The following is a 20795-nucleotide window of genomic DNA, read 5'->3' as shown; positions in this document are numbered from 1 at the left end:
ACACCAGTCCAGTCTGTGCTGAAACGCTACTGTCAATCAAACTATCGTAGGAGGGGCCTGTTTTTGTGACATCACACAGACAGCCATCTGAGATCGGCTCAATTTGAGAAAGGGGAAATGATTTAACGAGATAAAAAAAAAAAACTGTGTGGATCTTTGCGTACACACACTGCCAACACACATTTCAGTTCAAACAGCTTGTAAAAGTGCATGTCGCATCCAATGACCCCTTTAATCATTTTGCAATGCAATAGTTTGACTGATTCGGCGTTTCGTGTTACCCATTACTAAGCATATGACCTGTTTCATAAGAAATATCTTAATTTGTGTTCTGAAGATGAACGAAGGTCTGAGGGGTTGGAACGACATGAGGGTGAGTAATTAATGACAGAATTTTTGGGTGAACTATCCCTTTAATTAGAATGTGCTACATTTGTTGCGTTGCTTCACTGACATTTATAAGTCCTGTGGCCTCATGGGATAGTAAAGTGTCCATTGAATGCATAGTTGCATACTTTAAGTAATAGGTAGTCTCGGTGGAAGTAGTAAGTCATCCGGGTACTTTTCACCAATTTTTTCCCGAATACTATGAATTCAGACATACTACTCTTTTGGTGTACTTTTTTCACACAATAAATAGTAGGGAAGAATTTGACTTCGGACGCAGCAAAAAAATTTTACTCATAATTTTGTTCACATCTTATCTATTTTTTGTGAAGAATATTCACTTTTCTTTTTAAAAAGACAATATATCACTGTATTTTTGATTCAAAAACATTTTTATTATTACAGATGCATCACATTCACACACACCAAAATAAAAATATTCATACAGATAGGCAATTAGGTGTAGACATATCGCTTATAGATAGATATAAAGATATTTTTTTCCTCTATGCAGACCGAGAGAACAAGATAAAGGAATCTTCTCTAAAACCAATTATTTACAAAGCAAATATTGAATATTATTATACAGTGCGTTTTCTTTGTTGTGTGTTCAATACTTTCTGAATTCTGGAGTGGAAGGAATATGGAATCACATGTTTCAAAACCAGAACACAGAAATTAATGACTCAAAGTGCTTTATATTCATGCAAAGGCCAGTATTAAACAGCACGAACGCTGGAATAACGAAATCATTAAAATGTCCCGCGTTCAGATGGAATTACAGGACGAAATAAGCTCACTATCAGTAGCCGAACGAACGCTTTACGCCAAAACAGCCCACAGCAGAGATCACGTTTGGTTGCTCTAAATTTTGCACGTCCGAATAAACCAGAAGCAACACAAAAGCAATTAAAACAGCAATTAGATTCTCCTCAAGTAAATGACTGAAGCACATAATCACCCGAAACTCTCTTGACGATCAAAAACACTCTACAAAACACACTCGCACTCACGTTACCCAACTTATAGAAACCACGTCATTTCATCTCAAGGTTACAGTACTAGAAAGTCTGAAAAAGTGTTATCACGTACACGACTTTACTCATATTTACAATATCATTGGCAAAATAACATCTCTCTCTGTCAATAATTCAGCAATTCTTTTTCTCTCAGAATAATCATACAAATGTCACCAGCACCCCTACAAAGACAACAGCAGCCATTCAGAAGAAACTCGAATGAGAAACACACGCACGTCTAGTGTTCTAGTTCAATACTGAGTGTGTTCATATATACTGTGATGATGAGGAACAGCTTCAGGACCTCTAGAGACCAAAAAACACCAAAAATATGAGGTTCATCGGAGCTGAAGGTTGGCAAACATGGTCTGTGTCAATACTGAAGTCATTCCCTTAATTCACACAAACAATATTAAAACACAATCAGAAAGCTACCAACCAAGAAGATCTAAATGAAGACAATAAAAGAGCGAGAATACAAAAAAAAGGAAGAAAGAAAGTGTGTGAGGTGTGTTATATCTTTCTGGAGTCTTTAGTTTCGAATAGCTTCATCCTCTCCTGTACGGTCAGTCCCTCCTTCAAACTCTGAAAAAGAAAGAGAGAACGCTGAGATGAAAGAATTTTGTGATTTTTCCATATTAAATATAAAAATAAAAACAATCCTTTAAAAACTTCAGTTTGCACACAGAATATTCAATCTCTTGATTGATCTGTACACAAAATTGCACTTTCATTAGCAAAATTCAACTTTGATATCATTGCTAGCTAAGGCCATAAAGGTGGTTATGGTAGATACTGAAAAATTATTTTAGGTGAAATTAGCCATATTTACGAAAAATGTCTAAATTTGATGCCAGTATAATTTAATTAAATTATATTTGCTGCTCTATTAAAAAATACATACATACATATTCTCTGCTGTATATGATAGCCTAAATTAAATTGTAATTAATAAACAACTAAAAATAAAATTCAATAATTGAATCTAAAAATGCTAAATATAAACATAAATAAATAAATGAATAATAGACTGTATGTAATGTTACAGAAATACACACTGCAAAAAAATTATTTTCTGTTTAGGTTTTCAAATTCAACAGCCAACATAATTTCCAGTTAAATGATATTCTCTGTTGTAAATAAAAGACTGTCACAAAAAGATGCAAACAAACAGACAAATATGTGTTCTGTTGTATATAACAATAATAAATAAAAATGTGAAAATTAAATAAAAGAAAAAAGAAACAAAAATAAGATCAAATTAATCAAAAAAATAAAAATACAAAATAAAATAGACTGTATATTAAATTGCAGAACTACAGCGCCAAAAAGTGATTTACTCCAGTGACTTACTTTGTCTGTCTAAACCACTAAAAATGACCTGCATTGCAATCAGCTTTTATGATTTCCCATGATCATCTATTTCACCCATAAAATAGTTCAGACGGAACCTTGATTCATTCTGCTTAAAACTTCACTTCTGTGTGGTTCACAACATTCCACTATGGGACATGCACATTTCTTAAAGGGACATTCAGGGAGTTTTAAACCAAAGCCTGTTTCTATATTCACTTGGTTTTCTCTAAACAGGTTTAGATCCATTGTTTTTATGTCTGTAATTCACTGGCTGTGGTTCCTTCATTGTGCAACAAGACACCAGCAAATGACGTTTACATGAACACGCTGTACACACACACATGGAGAGATTGGCGTATCCCAGTGCAGTCAGTCGTCTCCTGTGGTTGTTGAGGAAATGTTCAGCTTCTGACATCACTCCATTACACCACAGCAGCAGGTTAGTGAAGACGGCGTGAATCACTCCAAACCTGCTCAACACACACACACACACACACACACACACACACACCGGTGTCCGGTTTCTGTATTATTACACTATTAGATCTGTCTCATTGCCTTCGAGACCTAAACGGGACACATGACACTTCATTTCCTCGTGTCTTTAAATAATGAAGAATATTTCAGCAGGATTCTGAGATGCACAAAGATGTAATTTAGAGATAATTTACCCCAAAAGTACACCCAAATGCATTTAAAACAAATTAGAGCATCCCAAGTACAGTTTGGAAGTATTAAATATCCTTAAATATCCCTGTAAGTTGTATAATATATTTAGGGTTTATCACAAGGAAATTCACAAAGAAAACGACAATGACACACAAAGTCTATTCAGACGGTAAGTGTTTTACACATGAGTTACTTCAGCATTTACAGGAGCTAGTCAGATCACACCTCAACAAGTCAGTGTTTTTATTTCCGGACTTCATTTTTGTCACACATGAACAACTTCAACAAGCATATTGTCATGTAAATGCAGTGTAAATGCAACTGTTAATTTACAAACAATTACCATCTAAATAGGGCTAAATTCTACACCAAAACACAAACACACAAAGCAAGAAACCCAACATATAAACAGTCCAAACACATAACACTCAGATAAATGTGATCTGTGCTGGTTATGTGTCGACCTGCCAGACCGGGTTAAGTTGCAGGTGATTTTTTTAAACTGTCGGGAGGTATAGGGTTCATGCAGGATTCAAAGGCTGTGTTCACAATGGAGTACTAGCTTAATAAATACTTCACAGTATATAATACATACCGTCTGGCATTTTAAAAATAATACTGTATTTGAAACAGTACGCATTATTTTCATGCTAAACCTTTCAAACTATATTGCTGACCTCAGAGCATGCGAGTGGCATCCAGTGCTTCTGGTTTACTCACAAAACTGGGAATGAAAGGTCAAGTACAGTATACTGTGTAATACGCTCCATATTCCATGCAAACACAGCCGTACTCACAAGAGCGATACCTGCTTCACCTGTAGGACCTGAGGGGGTCACAGCGGTCAGCTACCCCCGAACAACCCCTCACTCTCTGCCTGACAGGACAGCACACACATGTGAGGATACACACACACACACACACACACACACACACACACACACACACACAATGTGTACAGTGTTCCGTAATTCACACACAAAAATACTAGGGCAGTCACTTAAAAAAGAACAAATACAATGATTACCAAATATTATAAATTCGCTAACATTTACCTTTTCTAACATGTACCATTTACATTTATCATCTGAAGAAAAAATGTGCATAAAAATAAAAGAATAAATACATACATGCATACAAGAATTTGGTCTGCCATGAACAATCCAAAAAACGGAATATATATTGACTTTTTGTAGTTTATTCAATGATTTATTCAAATATGATTTATTTTAATCGACTGACAGCCCTAATAAACACAAGTATATTTCTCAAACACTCATATACACAGCATAACATTAAACCATCACAAAACCAACATGATTTTCTACATAAATGCACAGGAATATCAATAGAATCAATGGATGACGAGTGTATATTTATGACACAGACAGACGGACACACTTTGACCTCTCACCTTTGACCTGACCCCACGTATCTGTTTGGATTTCTCTTTCTTCAGGAAATCTGGGTTACTCTTTGACTTCATAATGTCTGCAACGGACACAGATAAAGAAAATAAAATGTTTCGTTTTTGTACACACTCTTATTGTAAAAAATTTGATGATGTTTGGCAGTTATCTGAGATGATCAAATATGAAATGATCTGCATTAGCCAATAACAGAAAACAGATTAACATTAACACTTAACAATTTTAATCTACATTTCTTTATTTTTTAATAAATCAATTAGTTGAATTTTATTGTGAATAGTTATATTGTGTAAAACAATTATAATTGTAAATTAAATATTAAAATAATACAATAAAACGAATTAATAATTTGTTTAATTTCTGTCTATGTAAATCTCATTTGCTATAATTAAACTGAAAATCAAAAATTTAATTCTCCAGCATCAGCAACTGAATAATTGTGCCTTTTTGTCCTTTTGTGCACTATGGAAGAAACAAAGTCACGCAGAGAACATGAGGGTGGTTAAATGATGAGAGAATTGTCATTTTTGCATGAATTATTCCTTTAAATCTCTCACCGTATCCGGCAGTAACACCACTTCCTTCAGCGTCTAATTCCCCAAGAGCTTCTGTAGCAGCCAAAAGTTTCTCCCTCAGCTTGTTAATGTCACAGTCAGCTTTAGCTTTGACGATACTCAGCTCTGTGTAAATGTCCTTGTACTTATCCGAAGCATACTTCTTATCCTGAAACACATATTTGAATGACATTGATTTGTTCAGAGAACAGTTAAAGAGAAACACATGTACAGAGCGTGTAAGTGTGCGTGCATATTACTCGAAGTGCCGACTGCAGCTCGTCTTTGAGAGAGTTTATTTCCTGTTTGAGGTACTGGATCTCTGACTCCTTCACTCGCAGCAAAACCTGCAGCAAATGTTTAGATGTTGTGCATGATGACTTTATATGATCTAAATTCAGATGACAGAGTTGGTGCTGTACCTCCAGTTCATAGATGTCTTTGCCTTGTGTCAGAGAGGAAGTCGATTTGTCTTCACTGATGCAGGAGTGCATTCTGGTGATCTCCTCATTCAGACGATGATTTAGTTCCTGTAAACATAAACCACACAAGTTTTTGTTTATATGATGGTGGGAAAAGTTATTAGCTTTTATCATTCTTAAGGCAAGATTATACAGGCAAAAACATTGTTTTTTCATGCACTGGTCAATTTTGAGATTTTGGCTTTTCGTAATGTCTTCAGAAAACATCCAAAATACACATTTAACACTAGAACCGCCACAGGGTAAATTTTACCCGTGGATGTTTTTCAAATGTACATAACAGATTTAAAATAAAACATTCATGTCTCCCAGTCATTGACTTTTACTAAAATTATTTAATTTACAATCCAATGTTGTTAAAAAATTTAGATAAAACCAGATCAAAAAACGGTGCATTTATACCTATAAGCGCCAACGGGTCAAATTTACCCGCTATATAATGCATGTATTTTGGTGCTGTCATTTTCTTACCGCTTATGTTTTAACATTGTACATTTCTAGGCAACGCCTTTCACTCACTGATTTAGCGGTTATCAGTTTCATAAAGTCAAAATGACTAAAAAAAGGCGATTTATGGAAGGTAGGTATTAGAAACACTAAATGCCATGAGTGATGGAGAGCCTGATGGTAAGTTATGCGTCCTGGGTCGGCTCAGCATCTGACGGCTCACCTGACAGTGATCCAGATATTATATTTACATGTTTTAGCCTCACGTTACTCTAATTGGTCAAACCTTGGTTTAATTATTTAATTTTTGTCTTGCCCTATCGTTTATTGTTCGCTACTGTGTTGCTATTCTAGTCTGGCCGTTTCCTGAAAAAAAAAAATCAGATCTATGATGTAATGAATAAAACAAATTTTTTTTGATTACCCAAAGTTTAATGGTGTTGTTATCTTATTCAAATTATAAATGATATAACTAAACAAATTAATAAATATTTAGGTGAAGGTGTGCGCTTGAATTTGTCATCGCATCATCCTATGCAGTGTGGTGAATTATTATTACTCATTATTGTCTATAGGCTATTTTAGTAATTTAAATAGCATGGGTTATCTTAATATATTGATTAATGACATTGTATTATAATATTACACCACCCAAATATTTAGGCTACTACCTTCTAATTTCCGTTGTCAGTGCAGGCTTTTATTTTTTTATTTTTTTTTTAGCTTAGGCTACTGACCGTTATGGATTAGTGTAGCCTGCATTAAAAAGTCTTGAACATAGAACAACAGGATAAAAATATAGTTGATGACTAGACATAATCATTTCATGACTCTAGACACTTCTTTGTGAAGACAGTGGCATAATACAGTGAAATAATATGTTCTTTAGCCATATAAATAATGTTGTCATGTGCATGGGTAAAATTTTCCCGCTGGCGCTTTTAGGTATACAGCGACCCCTGGCGGTTCTAGTGTTAAGTGTTTATTTTATTGCACTTTATTTTTGCATCTGTAGATTTCAACTATAATACATACATTAAGGCCATTTGCTTCAGCAGCATTTACAAACACCAACTTTTACAGGTTGATTCCCATTAATATGTTGAAGGTTTCTACTGAAGGGGTTTGTTAATATATAATTTGCCGAATTTTATACATTTTATTCCTAAAAAATGGTTTAAATGTAGTTTATTCTGGCTGCTGATTAGGTTTTTCTGATTTATGGAATAATTAAAAGAGATCCTCCAAAATCATCTCTGTAACAACCTTTGACCCTAATGTCATCAAAATGAAACATTTTGAACAATGCTTGATTTGCATATTTTAATAATAATATTACACAACAATTGTAATACTAAAAATATTTGCAATTATTAATGTAATCAGTCAACTGGGGAAGTATGGTGATATCTACTAGTTTGTACTGCATTTTACTGGCCTTGAATGAAGATTTTCAAACCCTAAAGAAAATTGTATTGATATAAACTCGTAAATTATTATAAGACATTTTATTTTCTTTATCATGCTGTTCCTCTTAGAAAGCTCCTGGAAAAATGTTCTTAAAGTTCAGGTTGACCTGGTTGTGTATATGCAGTTTCTGGTTCTCTCGCTGGCACTGTCCCAATGCCTGTCTCTCCGCTTCCAGCGCTTGAGCCAAATGTGCGTTTTCTAAACATTTCTGAGAATACTGCTCAGACAAAACCTCCAGCTCACGATGGATAGACTGCAACTCCTCTCTACATGGATGTAATGTAAAAAAAAACATGTCAAAACTTTTGCTTTACCATTCGCTTGGTAAAAAGCATCAGTGAATAAAAGTAGATCTTCCTAGTGACTAGTGAATGTTTTGTCTAGATAAAGTGATGTTTGGCATCTTACTCATACTGTCTGCGCAGCTCCTGAATGTCTGCGCTCACGCCGCTCATCTGCGACCGCTGCGATTTCTCCAGTTCCTCGCGATGAGCATTTTTCATGGCCTCAATCGCTGTGCACAAAACAACCTACTGTGATGCTTCAATTCCATGACATTAAACATTCATTATAGAGCTAGATATAATATTGCATTAAACATTACACACTTTAATTGGCATTCACACTGACAGCAATTTGCAGAGACAAACAAGCCATAAGTAATTCACTTTCAAATTTGGAAATTGATGCATGTGATGCATTCATTACCAGCAATAGTGGCGTTTGTTTCCTCCTCCAGCAGTCTTTCTTTCTCCTCCAGAAGTTTCCGGATCTCTCGCTGATGCTGCCTTTGGATGTCTTCGATCACCTTCTGATGCGTCTCCTCCATCGCTGCAAATCCACGCTCGCACGTCGCCTGCATTCCACATAAAACATCAGATCACATATGCAAACAAACACCAAACAATCTACTCCAGCAGGCTCTCTACTAGGGCTGGATATCTGCAATTGATTCCCTGAATCGATTCAATTTGGATTCAGATTCAGTTCATAACATCTTGGCTTGATGGTGGACGAAGTGTATAATTTGCTCAGCAAAGCCAATTTTTTTCACACTTTAATAGTCAATTTTGGAGTCTGTTTATGCATTCACTGAAAATGCAGAAATTAAATGATTTTAATCAATATAGTCAAATTATAGAAATTCAGAAAACCAATGTCTACCCAGCCCGACTATCTACAGAGCTACGCCAACTATGGTGTTCACATATTTAAACATTTATTTATGTGATGAGAGATGAAAGTAAGCACAGAGGAGTTAAAGGAAAGCAGCATGATCGACAGGGTTAACTAGAGAGCATTCATGCATTCAAACACACACTAACACAATGCTAACCCTCTAAAAACACAAGGTGTTTTTGAACAGAGGATGTCCTCAGTAAGCATAGTAAAATTATTTATGATAGTTTTGTCTGTAATCATGGTCATTTGTACATTCGTTGTGTGTGCTCAAGACTCCCAGTGCTATTAATGTGCACTACAGCATAGGAAAAAGGGGAAAGCATCATGGTTATGAGGCTACAGGGTTGCAGTGGTCATCTCAGCTTTATTTTCAAAACTCCAAGAAGCATAAAACCACTTGATATATATAATAAATAAATAAATATATTTGTAATTTGTAATGTGTACTGTTTCTGAAACTTGTATAAACTAATACAATAAGAAATACTCAGCTAAAACCACTGCAACCCAATCTAACAGTAACAACCTACTGAGGGTCCTACAAACATGGCGCTATGATGGTGAATGGGTGTGACATTAAATTTGAAAAGTGAAAGGTTAAACCTTGAGGCTTTCCAAGTCTCGCTGGTATTTCTCCTTCAGGCTGGTCAGATCTCCATCCAGTGGTTTCTGTTCCAGCTCCTCCCTCATGCTGCTCAACTGCATTTCCAGCTCTCGGATTCGGAGGAGTGACTCCCTGCACGTTACCTGATCAGTTCCATCCCCTTCCTCCATGGGACATGCATTCTCCACTTGTTCGCTCCTCTCCTCCAGCGAGCAGATGGTCTGGCTGTAGCATTCTTGTAGCTTGCGGAGGTCCTCTCTGTTGGCGTGTTCTAGTTCCTGGACCTTACTCTGAAATTCCTGCTCAAGTTTTCGAATTTGCTCCTTATGCCTCAACTCAGCATCTTCCATTCCTAGCAGCAGGGTCTCCAGCCTGCGTTGGCTATTGGCGGCACGCTCCATTAGTTCGAGCTCTCTGGTTATCTGTTCCTGCTCGGCCCTTCCCATCTCATCTGCATGCCTGCTTTTGAGCTCGTCTTTCTCCCTATGAAACGCCTCTTCCAGCTGAGTTAAGTTCTGCTGTTGCTCCTGGAGCTCCCTGAGCTTATAGGATAGTTCTCCTCGAAGCATGTCGTTCTCCTCCTGCAAGGAACTGATAGTGCCAGTGAAGCTAAGATGTTCTTTCTCCAAGCAGCTCTGGTAGTGCCTTTGGATGGCTGCAACACTCTCAGCATGTTCCTGGACGAGCGCTGCCATGTTGCGGCTAGTCTCCTGACAGAGAGAAAGTTCCCTCGTGTGACCCGCTCGCAACCTGCAAGCAACATATGCAACCTGCGCCTGCATCAAAGCTTCTCGCATGCAAGCAGCGCTGGAGTCATCATGCCACAAACTCATCTGGATGGCATCCGCAAGTCCAGAAAGTGAATTTGTTTCTCCTTCCTCGCAGATCCTCTCAATTTCCTGAGAGAGACTGCGGAGGGCTTTTGCTTGCTTTTTGAGCTCAGCGATGAGATTTTCCCAGCTCATTTGCAGATGCGATTCTGATTCTGCGCTATGGGATAGCATGCCGCCTGCTAAATGTCTGCGGACAATCTCTGCCGCTAAACTCTGAGCTTCCTCAATCTCAATCTGCTCCATATAGGGGACAAGTTCAGGAGGGGCGATGTCACCAAGATGATCAGAACCACTTTGGGTCATACTCTCAATGTGAGCGCGTTTTGATGCGCTAACAGCATCTGTCAGAGCCATGTCCCTTTGTTTCAAGGTCTCGTTCACCTGGAGCAAGTCCTTTTGAAGCTCATCGAATTTTTCCTGGAAATTCATGGTCAGATTCTGAAGCGAATAGGCAAGCTCAGCACTAATGCAGACGTTCTTGATGACATCCTGTGAAAAAGCATTATTTGATAGTTTACTCATCTCGAGCTTGTCCACCTCTGCTAAGAACATGGTCTCCAGCATAAGTTTTCTTGTAAGTACATCAGCATAAACAACTGAGAGACAGCCGTTGCAGTTCTTCTTGATGTTTTCGGCATCCTTGTGAATGGAGTTCAGGGCCAACATAATATCAGAGTTCAGGTCTTGCAGAGAGAACCCCATCTTCTCCAGAATCTCAGCTTCAAAGGTTAACGTTCTGGCAAACCGCATTATACCTTCCTGCATTAAATGCACATCTGGTGCATCAAAGATCTGGCACGACTCATACAATGTGCTGCCCTTCCTCAGGTACATGGTGGCGCAAACCAGCCGTTTCTCTACTTCTGCAAGGGTACAAATGAGAGATTCATCAGAACTGGTCTCTTTCTGATTGCTGAGAATTTCTCTGACTCTTTCTGTGCAAGACTCTACTAGTGCCAATGCCCTCTCATATTCCTCACTGTCCTGCTCACCAAAAGTCTTGAGGAATTTCTGACTGGGTTCATCCATTGGTAATTCATCACAGGTTTTATTTGTGTAGTCCTCAATGGTAGATCTGGTGCTCAGGTGTTCCTGCATCAATGAAAGATCGGGCTGGTCCCGTATCTTCTCTGTGAGGTTCCTGAGCTTCTCTTCTGTGGACAATAGCTTGGTTTCCAGAGCATGTATAATGGAGATGAACTTCTCTGGATCTCTACACTGCTGGAATGAACGGTCACTGACTACACCGATATCTTGGGTCAGGCTCAGGTCATGCATGTGGTCTAGGCTCAGATCTTGTGTCAGATCCAAAGATGTATTTTCTGTCTGAAACTTGTCTGCTCCCTGGGACCGGTGATAGGATTGGCACTGAATAGTGGAAAAGCGAATCCTCTGGCGCTGTACCAATGACATTTCCGTCTCGGAGCTGCTTCTTGCAAGCAGGAGTTGGGAGGTGCTTGATGATGAGGAAACATCATGTTGCATCTCTTTCAAACCATCAAGCAGGTCTTCCTGCGAGCAATAACGTCGCATTCTGAGATCTGCATATCCGAGTCGCAGGGCATTGAGGTGTTCCTCCAGCTCAGCAATCCGATCCTCTGCAACCACCAGTTTTGCCTGAAGCTGCTGTTCCGCTTTACGGGACTCTACCATTCCTGGATAGTCACGCTCCATTTTGGAAAGAATTTCCTGTTTTTGCTGCAAGCAAAGTTCTGTTTCTTCTAGACTACTGCCTAAGGCAGCCATCTTGATGAGGGCCTCGCTCAAGTCCTGCTCCTTCTGCCTGATTAGCTGCTCGTACATTTCCTTTGTCTGCTTCACTTCCTCTTCCTTCTCTCGTAGCACATGACTTATCCTAGCAAATTCTTCTGAGACACGCTCATACGAGCTCTCAAGAGAGTGATAGTCTGTTTCCACCATCGTTAAACATGCCTGTTGCTTTCCTACCTCTCGGTCGGCCTCTGCAATCTGATTGAGGAGTTCCTGACAGCGGCAAGTAAGCTGGTCACGTTCCTCCTCCAGGCTCCTCACGCTCTCTCGCAGCATTTCCACCATATCCGCCTGCGCCTCCAACTCCTGCTGAAGACGACGAACTTCCTCCCTGAGTTCCACAGTTTCCATCCCGCCGCTCCCTCTCAGCAGTGCCTCCACTTGTTCTTGAGCCTCTTGCAGTTGCTCTTCTATTTCATGCCTCCTCTCTTCGGATTCCACCAATCTCCGGGTCAGTCCCTGCCGCTCCCGCTCATGTTTCTCCTCCAGGCTTCGCTGCTCTTTCCTCTCCCGCTCCTCTCTCATATTTTGAGCTTCCTCCATGGAAATCAGACGTCCCGTGGCCTCAGCAAGTCTCTCCTGTAGCCTCTGAACCTCATTGTGCTGGTCCCTCTGCAAAGCTTGCTTCTGCTCAAGCTGTCTCAGTTCCTGGTTCTTCTCTAGCAAACTAGCCTCGACTTGCCGAAGACGTTCCTCGCTATCTCGCAGCTGCGACCGTAACGTCGTCTCATTTCGGACCCATTCTTCCTCACGTTCTTGACATCGAACCCGCTCGATTTTTAGCTCGCTACGCATTCGTGCCACAGCCTGCTCACTCGCTACAATATCTGCCATGGCAGCCGTTAGCTTGTCCTCCAAGGCCTCGATCTCTGCCTCATGGTGTCCTATTATATCTTTCGCTTCGCTGTAGCTACGCCGCAACCTGCTAACTTGATGATTGGCCTTATCCTGCTTCCGTCGCTGGGACTCCAGCTCGGACTTTAGATCCTGGTTCAGCTTGCTGAGTCGTTGCCATGGTGCTCGGTGAACCGAGGTAGACGCTGCACCAGGCGAAGGCTTTGCAGCGGTCGTGTCACTCTTTAAGAGATTAAGAGCAAAGTGCAATTAGTAACAGGAAGTCTTCTCTTTTATGGCCACAGACATGATGCTCAACATCTTCTGGGCTGTGGCTGGGAACCCTGGAACATTTGGAGTTAAATTTCTGAAGTTACATACTTACTCAAGCTTTCCACTGTGCTTTTTCAAGATGTAAAGAGGAACTACGGAATGCAACTATGAAATGCAACCTTGTGTTGATGGATAATACAAATGGAACTGTACAGAAAAAAAATACAAGAGGGAACAAGAGAAGGAAGAAGAAACTAATGGAGTAACACTACACCAGATTATTATACAGCAACTAAAGAAAAATGAAAAACAGAGGAATGGTACCACCATGCAAATTATGCAAAGAAGTGAATGACATGAGATGAAACAGATACAAAGCCAAACAAAAAGTAGAAAAGCACAGCCGAAAGCTTGTCAGATGTTGTTATCGTCAGCAAACTTGTGGTTTGGTTACAAGAATTTTAACCAAAACCCAGTCAGAGCCCAGGGAAAGAAAGACATTGCAGATCAGTTAGTACCACTCATGCGGTTTCATTAATACCCCAAAAATTATATTAGTATTGAAACAAAAAAGCAAGAGATACAAACACAAACACTACAGAAGATTTTGATTTCTGTTTATTTTCTGACTAGGTTTAGTTGATCTGTTTGGGTACCTGCAGTACATATCCTTCCCTGGCACTCTGTTCTCTTCCATGGGCATCCTGAAGTTGCTCCTGTAAGATGCTGTTCTGCTGCTGGAGTCTCGCCAGATCCCTTTGTGCCTGACCTAACTGTGGACATCAGAGGAAGGCAAAAAGATCTGAAATTATATAATGGTCAGAAATGACCTGAATGAATAAATCAAGAGAAATCTAAGAAGTCTGTATCTGCACATACTCATCAACATTTTAAGATGGAAAATGAGGCAAGAAATAAATACTGATGTTTCTTACCTCTTTTTCCAGTGCAGGGGTCAGCTCTGCTCTTTCTCCAACAGGTACATTTGAGCTGCCAGTGATCGGTACCTGCTTTTCTTCTCTGAGGGGTGTTGTTTCTACCTGATGCCACCTCTGCTCAATTTCCACTTGGACATCAGAGTTTCTGCGGGCCGTGCTTTTACTGTCGACCTCCTGTGCGTCTCTGGCATGGTCTACATCCATTCTCACCTGTTCCTGTGGCACTTTATGGGGGAGCTTTGATGGGGGCTCCGCCACCGTTGTTGCATTGACTGTGCCTGCTTTAGGTGCCATCTGATTGCGGTGCATATATTCCTGCATGACTTCTTCATCTTGCTGTGGCAACTTATCAGTATGGCTGGTGGTAGTAATCGAGGATGATGTCTGATGAGAAGAGGTGCTAGAGATGGGAGAGGGGTCACCAGAGGAGGTGGAGGAAGGAGAAGATGAGATAATTACTGAAGTGTCTGCCCTCTTTATTGAGGGTTGTCCGCTCTTGTTTTCCTGTCCTGGGCGGAACTCAGACCAGTCGAAGGTTTTAGACCGTCCCTCACGCTTGTTGACTCGACTCTTACGGTGATCGGAAGTAGGCGCGGAGTCTGTGATGTCCTCGTGCGACTTTTTAGCTTCAACTACAGAGCTGTTAGAGAGTTGCGAAGAGTTAGAAGGTGGCTGGATGTAGTTTTGCTCCACATTTGATCTGGTTCGCTCTTCTGGAAGGGAACTGTGAGGCAAGAAGATACTGAATCAATACACTAAGTATCTAAATTACTAGTGGTGTTTGCTAAGGCAAGCATCACAGCTACTACTTCAATATGTGTTTTATCACAAAGCATTGTGGCATATGGCATTGTGGGGAAATCTGAATTATTCCTTAATTGTGACATAACTGTACCAAGATGTGTTGTGAAACAAACACAGTGTTAAAGAAAAAAAATGTGCTACAGCTGTCGAAAAACACATACCCAAACCGCTGAAGACAGGATGGTTTGATTAATGGTTAGTAGGGTGAGGAAAACCATCTGGTCATTGCATGGCATTCAACCACTGTCAAACATGTCGGTAAACACTCATGTGTGCCTGCGCTGCAGGGTGCGATCTAAAAATGGGCACTGACGCAATACTATTTTTTCATCTCCTTCAAAGAAGCAGCTGGTGTAACATCACAAGAGATGGAGAGACACTGGCGAGTTGTGAACATCAAAATGCGCTGTACCAGCCTAACTTGACTAGCTGCGTTTAGTTTTAATGCACTAAATTCTTTCTTTTAAGGAAAATCTTACTACAAAATCTGCTTTGTTTTTCAATTGGATGATTTTTTATTACTTTTTGGCCTAAAATAAAAAGTATCATCCAATAATAGATAACTGACAACTTTGACAACAAATGACTTTAGCTTTGTTAAATGTCCCAAGTTTGTTAAATGTCCACAATTAAGAGGTTTAATTTAGGTCTATCCAGTGTGAAGCTGACAAAATGTCCATTCGTTCAGACAGGATTTCACACATATAACTTATGGTCTCGCGTCTGGTTAGCATGTGGTGTGAAACAGCTGGAAAGTCAAATTAGGCAAAAGTGTTAAATGCATTTAATAAATTTAATGCTGTTAAACGGTCTCAAAAATTAAAAGCCCAAAACAAAACATCAACACCAATATCGTAAATACACTGGCCAAACACACAAAGCGGTGGTGTAACAACTCCAAAATAACCAAGCATACATTGCAAAGGCTCTTCTACTCCATTTATCTCCATAATTGTAATAACACCATTAAAAATACTAAATTAGCATGCTAAATTAACAGCTCCATTATAAACAGAGCAAACAACACAGGCAAATGGGAACAGGAATTATTGACATAGCAGACAAAAGCCAGAACATCATGAAAGCACATCGCTACATTCAGCTCAGACATAACAGAACCTGGGCATAAGAACTGAAAGTTTCAGAGACACGTTTTTCCTGTAGCCAGAGCAGGAAAAACACAAGAAAATAAATTATACATGTAAGTTAGGAACAGAAGAAAAGAGAAATAATTACCAAAAAAAAAAAAAAAACGAGTTTGAGGAACCATTTAGCAGACAGAAAAACTCAAGAGGAAATATGAAAGTTGACGTGCTCAAATGCTTTATGGTAAGTATGTAGTTTATGTAAGGTTGTGGATCTTTAAAGGTTAAATTTGTCATTTCTGTGCCACTAGCCGCAACAAACCAAACTGGTCTGCCACTGGACAGACAAACAAGTAGTCCCACTCCAAACTCACAGCATTAGTTGTTGTTACTCACAGCACCAGTGTTGCTGTTATGCCAGTCGAATAGATTGAAAAAGCCAATTGTTGTCAATAGAGGTGCAGAAATGACAGACTTAACCTTTAATATAATATAGAATATTCTAATTAATTCAGAGGGAAGTTTCATGTATAAATCTTTGATGTTCTCTCCTTTTTTGTCCTTTTCACAGTAAACATGATGTAGAAGCTCACCGTGTGACATCAGGAGCAACGGTGGGCCGCATGTTCTTCAGAATGGCCTGAATCCAGTTCCGACGTATCCCAGAGGTCATAGCAGACAGCGTGAATAACCCTTCCTTACTCTGAGAGGAAGACGAGGACATGAATGCTGAGTCAAATGATCAGATCAGTTAACAAATGCATGACAGTTAAACAAAAAAAGACTGTGACAAATATTTATGTTCAATACTGATATTGCTGTTCAATTACAATACAACTGTAAATCCACGTTTTGACCAAGGAGTTTCTATAACTGACTTTTTCAGGCATGATTGGACAAGGATTATTTAAAAAAAAATAAATAAATAAAAAAGCGCATTAAATATCGCATGCGATTTATCGTGCAGCCCTAATTCAAAGGTAATGTTGTACTATATTTTTTAATAGCATGCAAACAACCAACAATTTCCATGATTTTGTGACTTATTAAGCTCAAAATATTTTAGATGCAAAGAAATATAATGTAAATATTATTTATATAATACATTTTCAGAGCATAAAAATTATATTAATTATAGGAAATCAGATTTTTAATCATTTAAAATATTTTTACAGGCCTAGAAATCACTATTCCTTGATATTTCTACTTGCTGCGACTGTGGGACACTGTAAATTACAAAAGAAATAAACAAAAGCGTGTCACAGTCTCACATCCTTTTATTCAGAAACAATATTATTGCACAAGAAACAGTCCAACCACATACTTGAATAAAAGTGAAATATAGCTCAAGTGAAAACTAAGATCAGACGGGAAGAGGAGTTTCAGACATGAGTTTAGCATTCTGTATCCAAGGCATAAAGATAGCAGGCTGAAGTTATATTTACAGTTGTTATTCATTTCTTGACACTGACGCCCCGCTGTTCGTCTGTACACAGAGACGGCCAACGCTTTCTGCTATTTCTGACATCTCTAAAATAACTTTAAAAACAGCACCGGGGAACCTACAGTTATTCGCCACCTCGATGAACAACACAATATCAAGTACATCTCAACAGCTTTATTAATAAAATACAGGAGCATGCAAAACAAGCATTTGTAAATGTAAACTACTGCATTATATTTTTACTTCTTCTGAAATCTAAGTGGTGCTTGCCTGTGCAAGACTTGATGCCAGGATGTTAAGGTGTCCTGAATGTTTTTCAATGCACTGCTAGGGTGTTATGGGTGATTGCAAAGTGGCCCATATCAAAAGTATCCATGTGATATTGTGGTCTCTAGATATGACCTGGGACCCTAAGTTAATGTATGTATTTTTCTGCATTGACCAGATGAAATTTCGAGTCAAATCTCTTATTTGCAAATTATAATCCACTAATGCCAAGTATGAATTTTATAGTAAAATTGTTGTTTGAAATAAAGCCATTAATTAAAATTGTAATAAGTGATCACTATCTGAAAAATCGTTTAATTTTTATATTAAAAACAACTATTTGATATTTTAAAATACATCTATTTTCCCCATTGTGAAGTCAAAAGAGTCTCAGACGAGCGTCAGATATGTGGCATTGGACTTGCAGGGTGTTATTTCATAGGGATGTGATGATGCCACAGCTGCTGACAGATCAGGTGACATTAGTGATGAAACAATGCTTAGTGAGGAACAGCGTCAGGGTTACAGATAACATCACGACAGCTTTATTTAGGTGGGAAAACATACCACTGCAAACCTACCAGACATATTTGTCTAGCATCAATACCTCAAGAGCGCAGGGATGGGCGGAAATATATATTGCAGTATGAGTTATGGTTAGCTAAAATAGTCCTGTCTGTTGCCCTGATGTGGTTCAGTAAGCAGTTTTGGTAAATACATATACATTTGGTATACATTTCTGGTATATACATTATACCAGCCCTACTGCACGGTCTTTATGAGGTAAAATACAACTGAGACAATAAAACAGCATCACTCACAAGGATTTGGAAGCCATAGTTCCTCTGAACTGGGAATTCGGTCACATCGTAGCACGTTGACAGATCGACCTCTCCGTCCACATCAGCGGCCTGAGAAACATGAGGGACATTGTTAAACAGTCACATCATCAAAAAAATGCGTTTAATGGCTGATGAAAACACGTACCTCCTCAGCGATGGAGTCGCGGTAGAACCTCAGGCTCTGATCGGTCAGAACAAACCAGTGCTTCTTCCACTGAGAGACAGAAGCAGAACAAACCTTTTGAATAACCTCCATATTAAATATTCAAACATCACTGAAGCACAAGGACATCGATTCCTGGTTTGGAAAAGCTCTTTGAAGAAATCATTTTAGTCTCACCAATCCATCTTCGTACAGTTTGGTCATCCATCCTTTCTTAAAGTTCAGCAGGTCCGGCTGAAAAATAATAGATGAAATTAATAAACTACCAACATTAACAAAAAAAAACACAGTGCTGCAATAAATGTTTTTAAGCAGGGACGGTTTATTTAAAATAGATTAAATATTCAATTGAAAATTACATTATTTTATTATGTATTTTTAAAATCTAATCCAGTTTGATGCTCATTCAATTCAATGCTATAATTCACTGGAAATTATTTACATTAAAAATGTTTCATAAATGAATCCAGATGAGTCTTGCTCCATATTTTTCAGATTTATAAGTATATTTTGCCTTTTAAATACAATTTATCTTGTAACCGGTTTATTTGGTTTAAGAATTAAAACTTTTTTTCCACATACCAATAGAGAAAATTTTTCTGAACACAGCCCATCAGAAAAAAGAATCATATCTTGCCATATTTTGTCTGTAAGATCATCTACTTGCTATATAAAAAGTTTGCATGCAATTAGCAACATATAAACACCTTTGAATAAGACATTAAGAGTTAACATATCTTAAACAAACAATAATGTAACTCATTCATTAAATATGCTAAAAATCAGTACAACATAACTAATATGGAAAAGAATAAAACTGTATATTCAAAAGAGTCTGCATTCAAAGTTTGCCTCATAAAACCACCACCAAACACAGTCAGAAGGGTCCCGCACAAATACAGGCAGTGGTACCTCACAACGCCATATACAAACTAATCTACAACCTAAAATACCACAACCAATAATAATACAAACCCTCTACCATCTAATGCAGGCGTTTAGAGCAGATCCAGTCGGGCTGAGATCACACCCACCGGCCGTTTGCTAGTTAGCCGTTAGGTTCACAGTACCTTAGTCTTGTTGAGTTTCATCTGTGACCTGTTCTTCACACACTTCTGACTCACATGCCGTCTTTCTGTGTGTATGAACATGAATCTGTGTTCTCATGTGTGTGTGTTTGGGCATGTGTCGGTGTCTCTGGTCCTAACACTCTGAGCGAATGCTATTTATAATCTGGGGTGGTGTAGTGGCTCTGGGTTGGGTTTGCATGAACGAAGTACTAACAGCTGAAACACACAGACACTCTTAGCCCTGCAGTGCCTTATAAATAAATATGTTGTCTTCTTAAGAGCAATTAACTATAGAAGCATATTTTATAAACACACTTTAGTTTATATGACACTTGCATACCCATTTTTATATATAAATAATAAAAAAAATTTTGCATGTTGCATGAGGACTATGCAGTGCGATTTTTAATTTTGTAAGTAATGCAGTATAATTCTAACCAACAATGTAAAGTTGAACTATTTATTGTGAAAATCATAGTCATAGACTTTTGCATCTTAATGAAATACAGCAACACAGAAAAGGAAAGCTGATCCAGATGTCAGATGGCAGGTAAGTCTTTGGTCATGCGCATCAGTCTTCAAAGGCCCCCTTTGGGACTTTTACAATGTAATTTACATTAAAATATTTCTGACTAAAATCATACATTAAATGAATTTAGAGGAACAAAAGACTATGACGATGATACTGAATGATGTGGCAGCATTTGAAAAGAAACACCTTATTCTTAATGAAAAAAATGAAAATTTTCTATATTCACAAAATGTACAATATTTTTTATTTGATTTATGTACTATGTTTTAATTAAATTAAAGGGGTCATATGATGCGATTTCAATTTTTCCTTTCTCTTTGGAGTGTTACAAGCTCTTGGT

General features: G+C 38.5%; 1 protein-coding gene across 2 annotated transcripts in view; it reads right to left on the bottom strand.

Moving 5' to 3' along the window:
• LOC107667116 (centrosome-associated protein CEP250-like) overlaps positions 1–20795 on the bottom strand; it is a 67825-nt gene that overhangs the window by 14948 nt on the left and 32082 nt on the right. Inside the window, exons 11-27 of one of the 2 annotated variants that reach the window (XM_016458701.1) lie at positions 19031–19087; positions 18836–18904; positions 18670–18759; positions 16731–16840; positions 16172–16210; positions 14246–14972; positions 13967–14083; positions 9600–13280; positions 8523–8670; positions 8223–8328; positions 7921–8080; positions 5838–5945; positions 5676–5762; positions 5419–5584; positions 4846–4922; positions 4249–4304; positions 1911–1991 (exon numbers count right to left, since the gene is read on the bottom strand). In XM_016458701.1, the coding sequence (XP_016314187.1) occupies positions 1985–1991; positions 4249–4304; positions 4846–4922; positions 5419–5584; positions 5676–5762; positions 5838–5945; positions 7921–8080; positions 8223–8328; positions 8523–8670; positions 9600–13280; positions 13967–14083; positions 14246–14972; positions 16172–16210; positions 16731–16840; positions 18670–18759; positions 18836–18904; positions 19031–19087 (5805 nt within the window). In that variant the 3' untranslated portion in view covers positions 1911–1984. Of the gene's footprint in view, positions 1–801; positions 1992–4248; positions 4305–4845; positions 4923–5418; positions 5585–5675; positions 5763–5837; positions 5946–7920; positions 8081–8222; positions 8329–8522; positions 8671–9599; positions 13281–13966; positions 14084–14245; positions 14973–16171; positions 16211–16730; positions 16841–18669; positions 18760–18835; positions 18905–19030; positions 19088–20795 lie in introns of those variants that run through there. The other variant, XR_001631756.1, reaches the window with a different exon arrangement.

This window comes from Sinocyclocheilus anshuiensis, unplaced genomic scaffold (assembly GCF_001515605.1).
Source record: "Sinocyclocheilus anshuiensis isolate Anshui unplaced genomic scaffold, SAMN03320099.WGS_v1.1 scaffold415, whole genome shotgun sequence".
Taxonomy (NCBI): domain Eukaryota; kingdom Metazoa; phylum Chordata; class Actinopteri; order Cypriniformes; family Cyprinidae; genus Sinocyclocheilus; species Sinocyclocheilus anshuiensis.
This window is presented reverse-complemented; position numbering and strand designations above follow the sequence as displayed.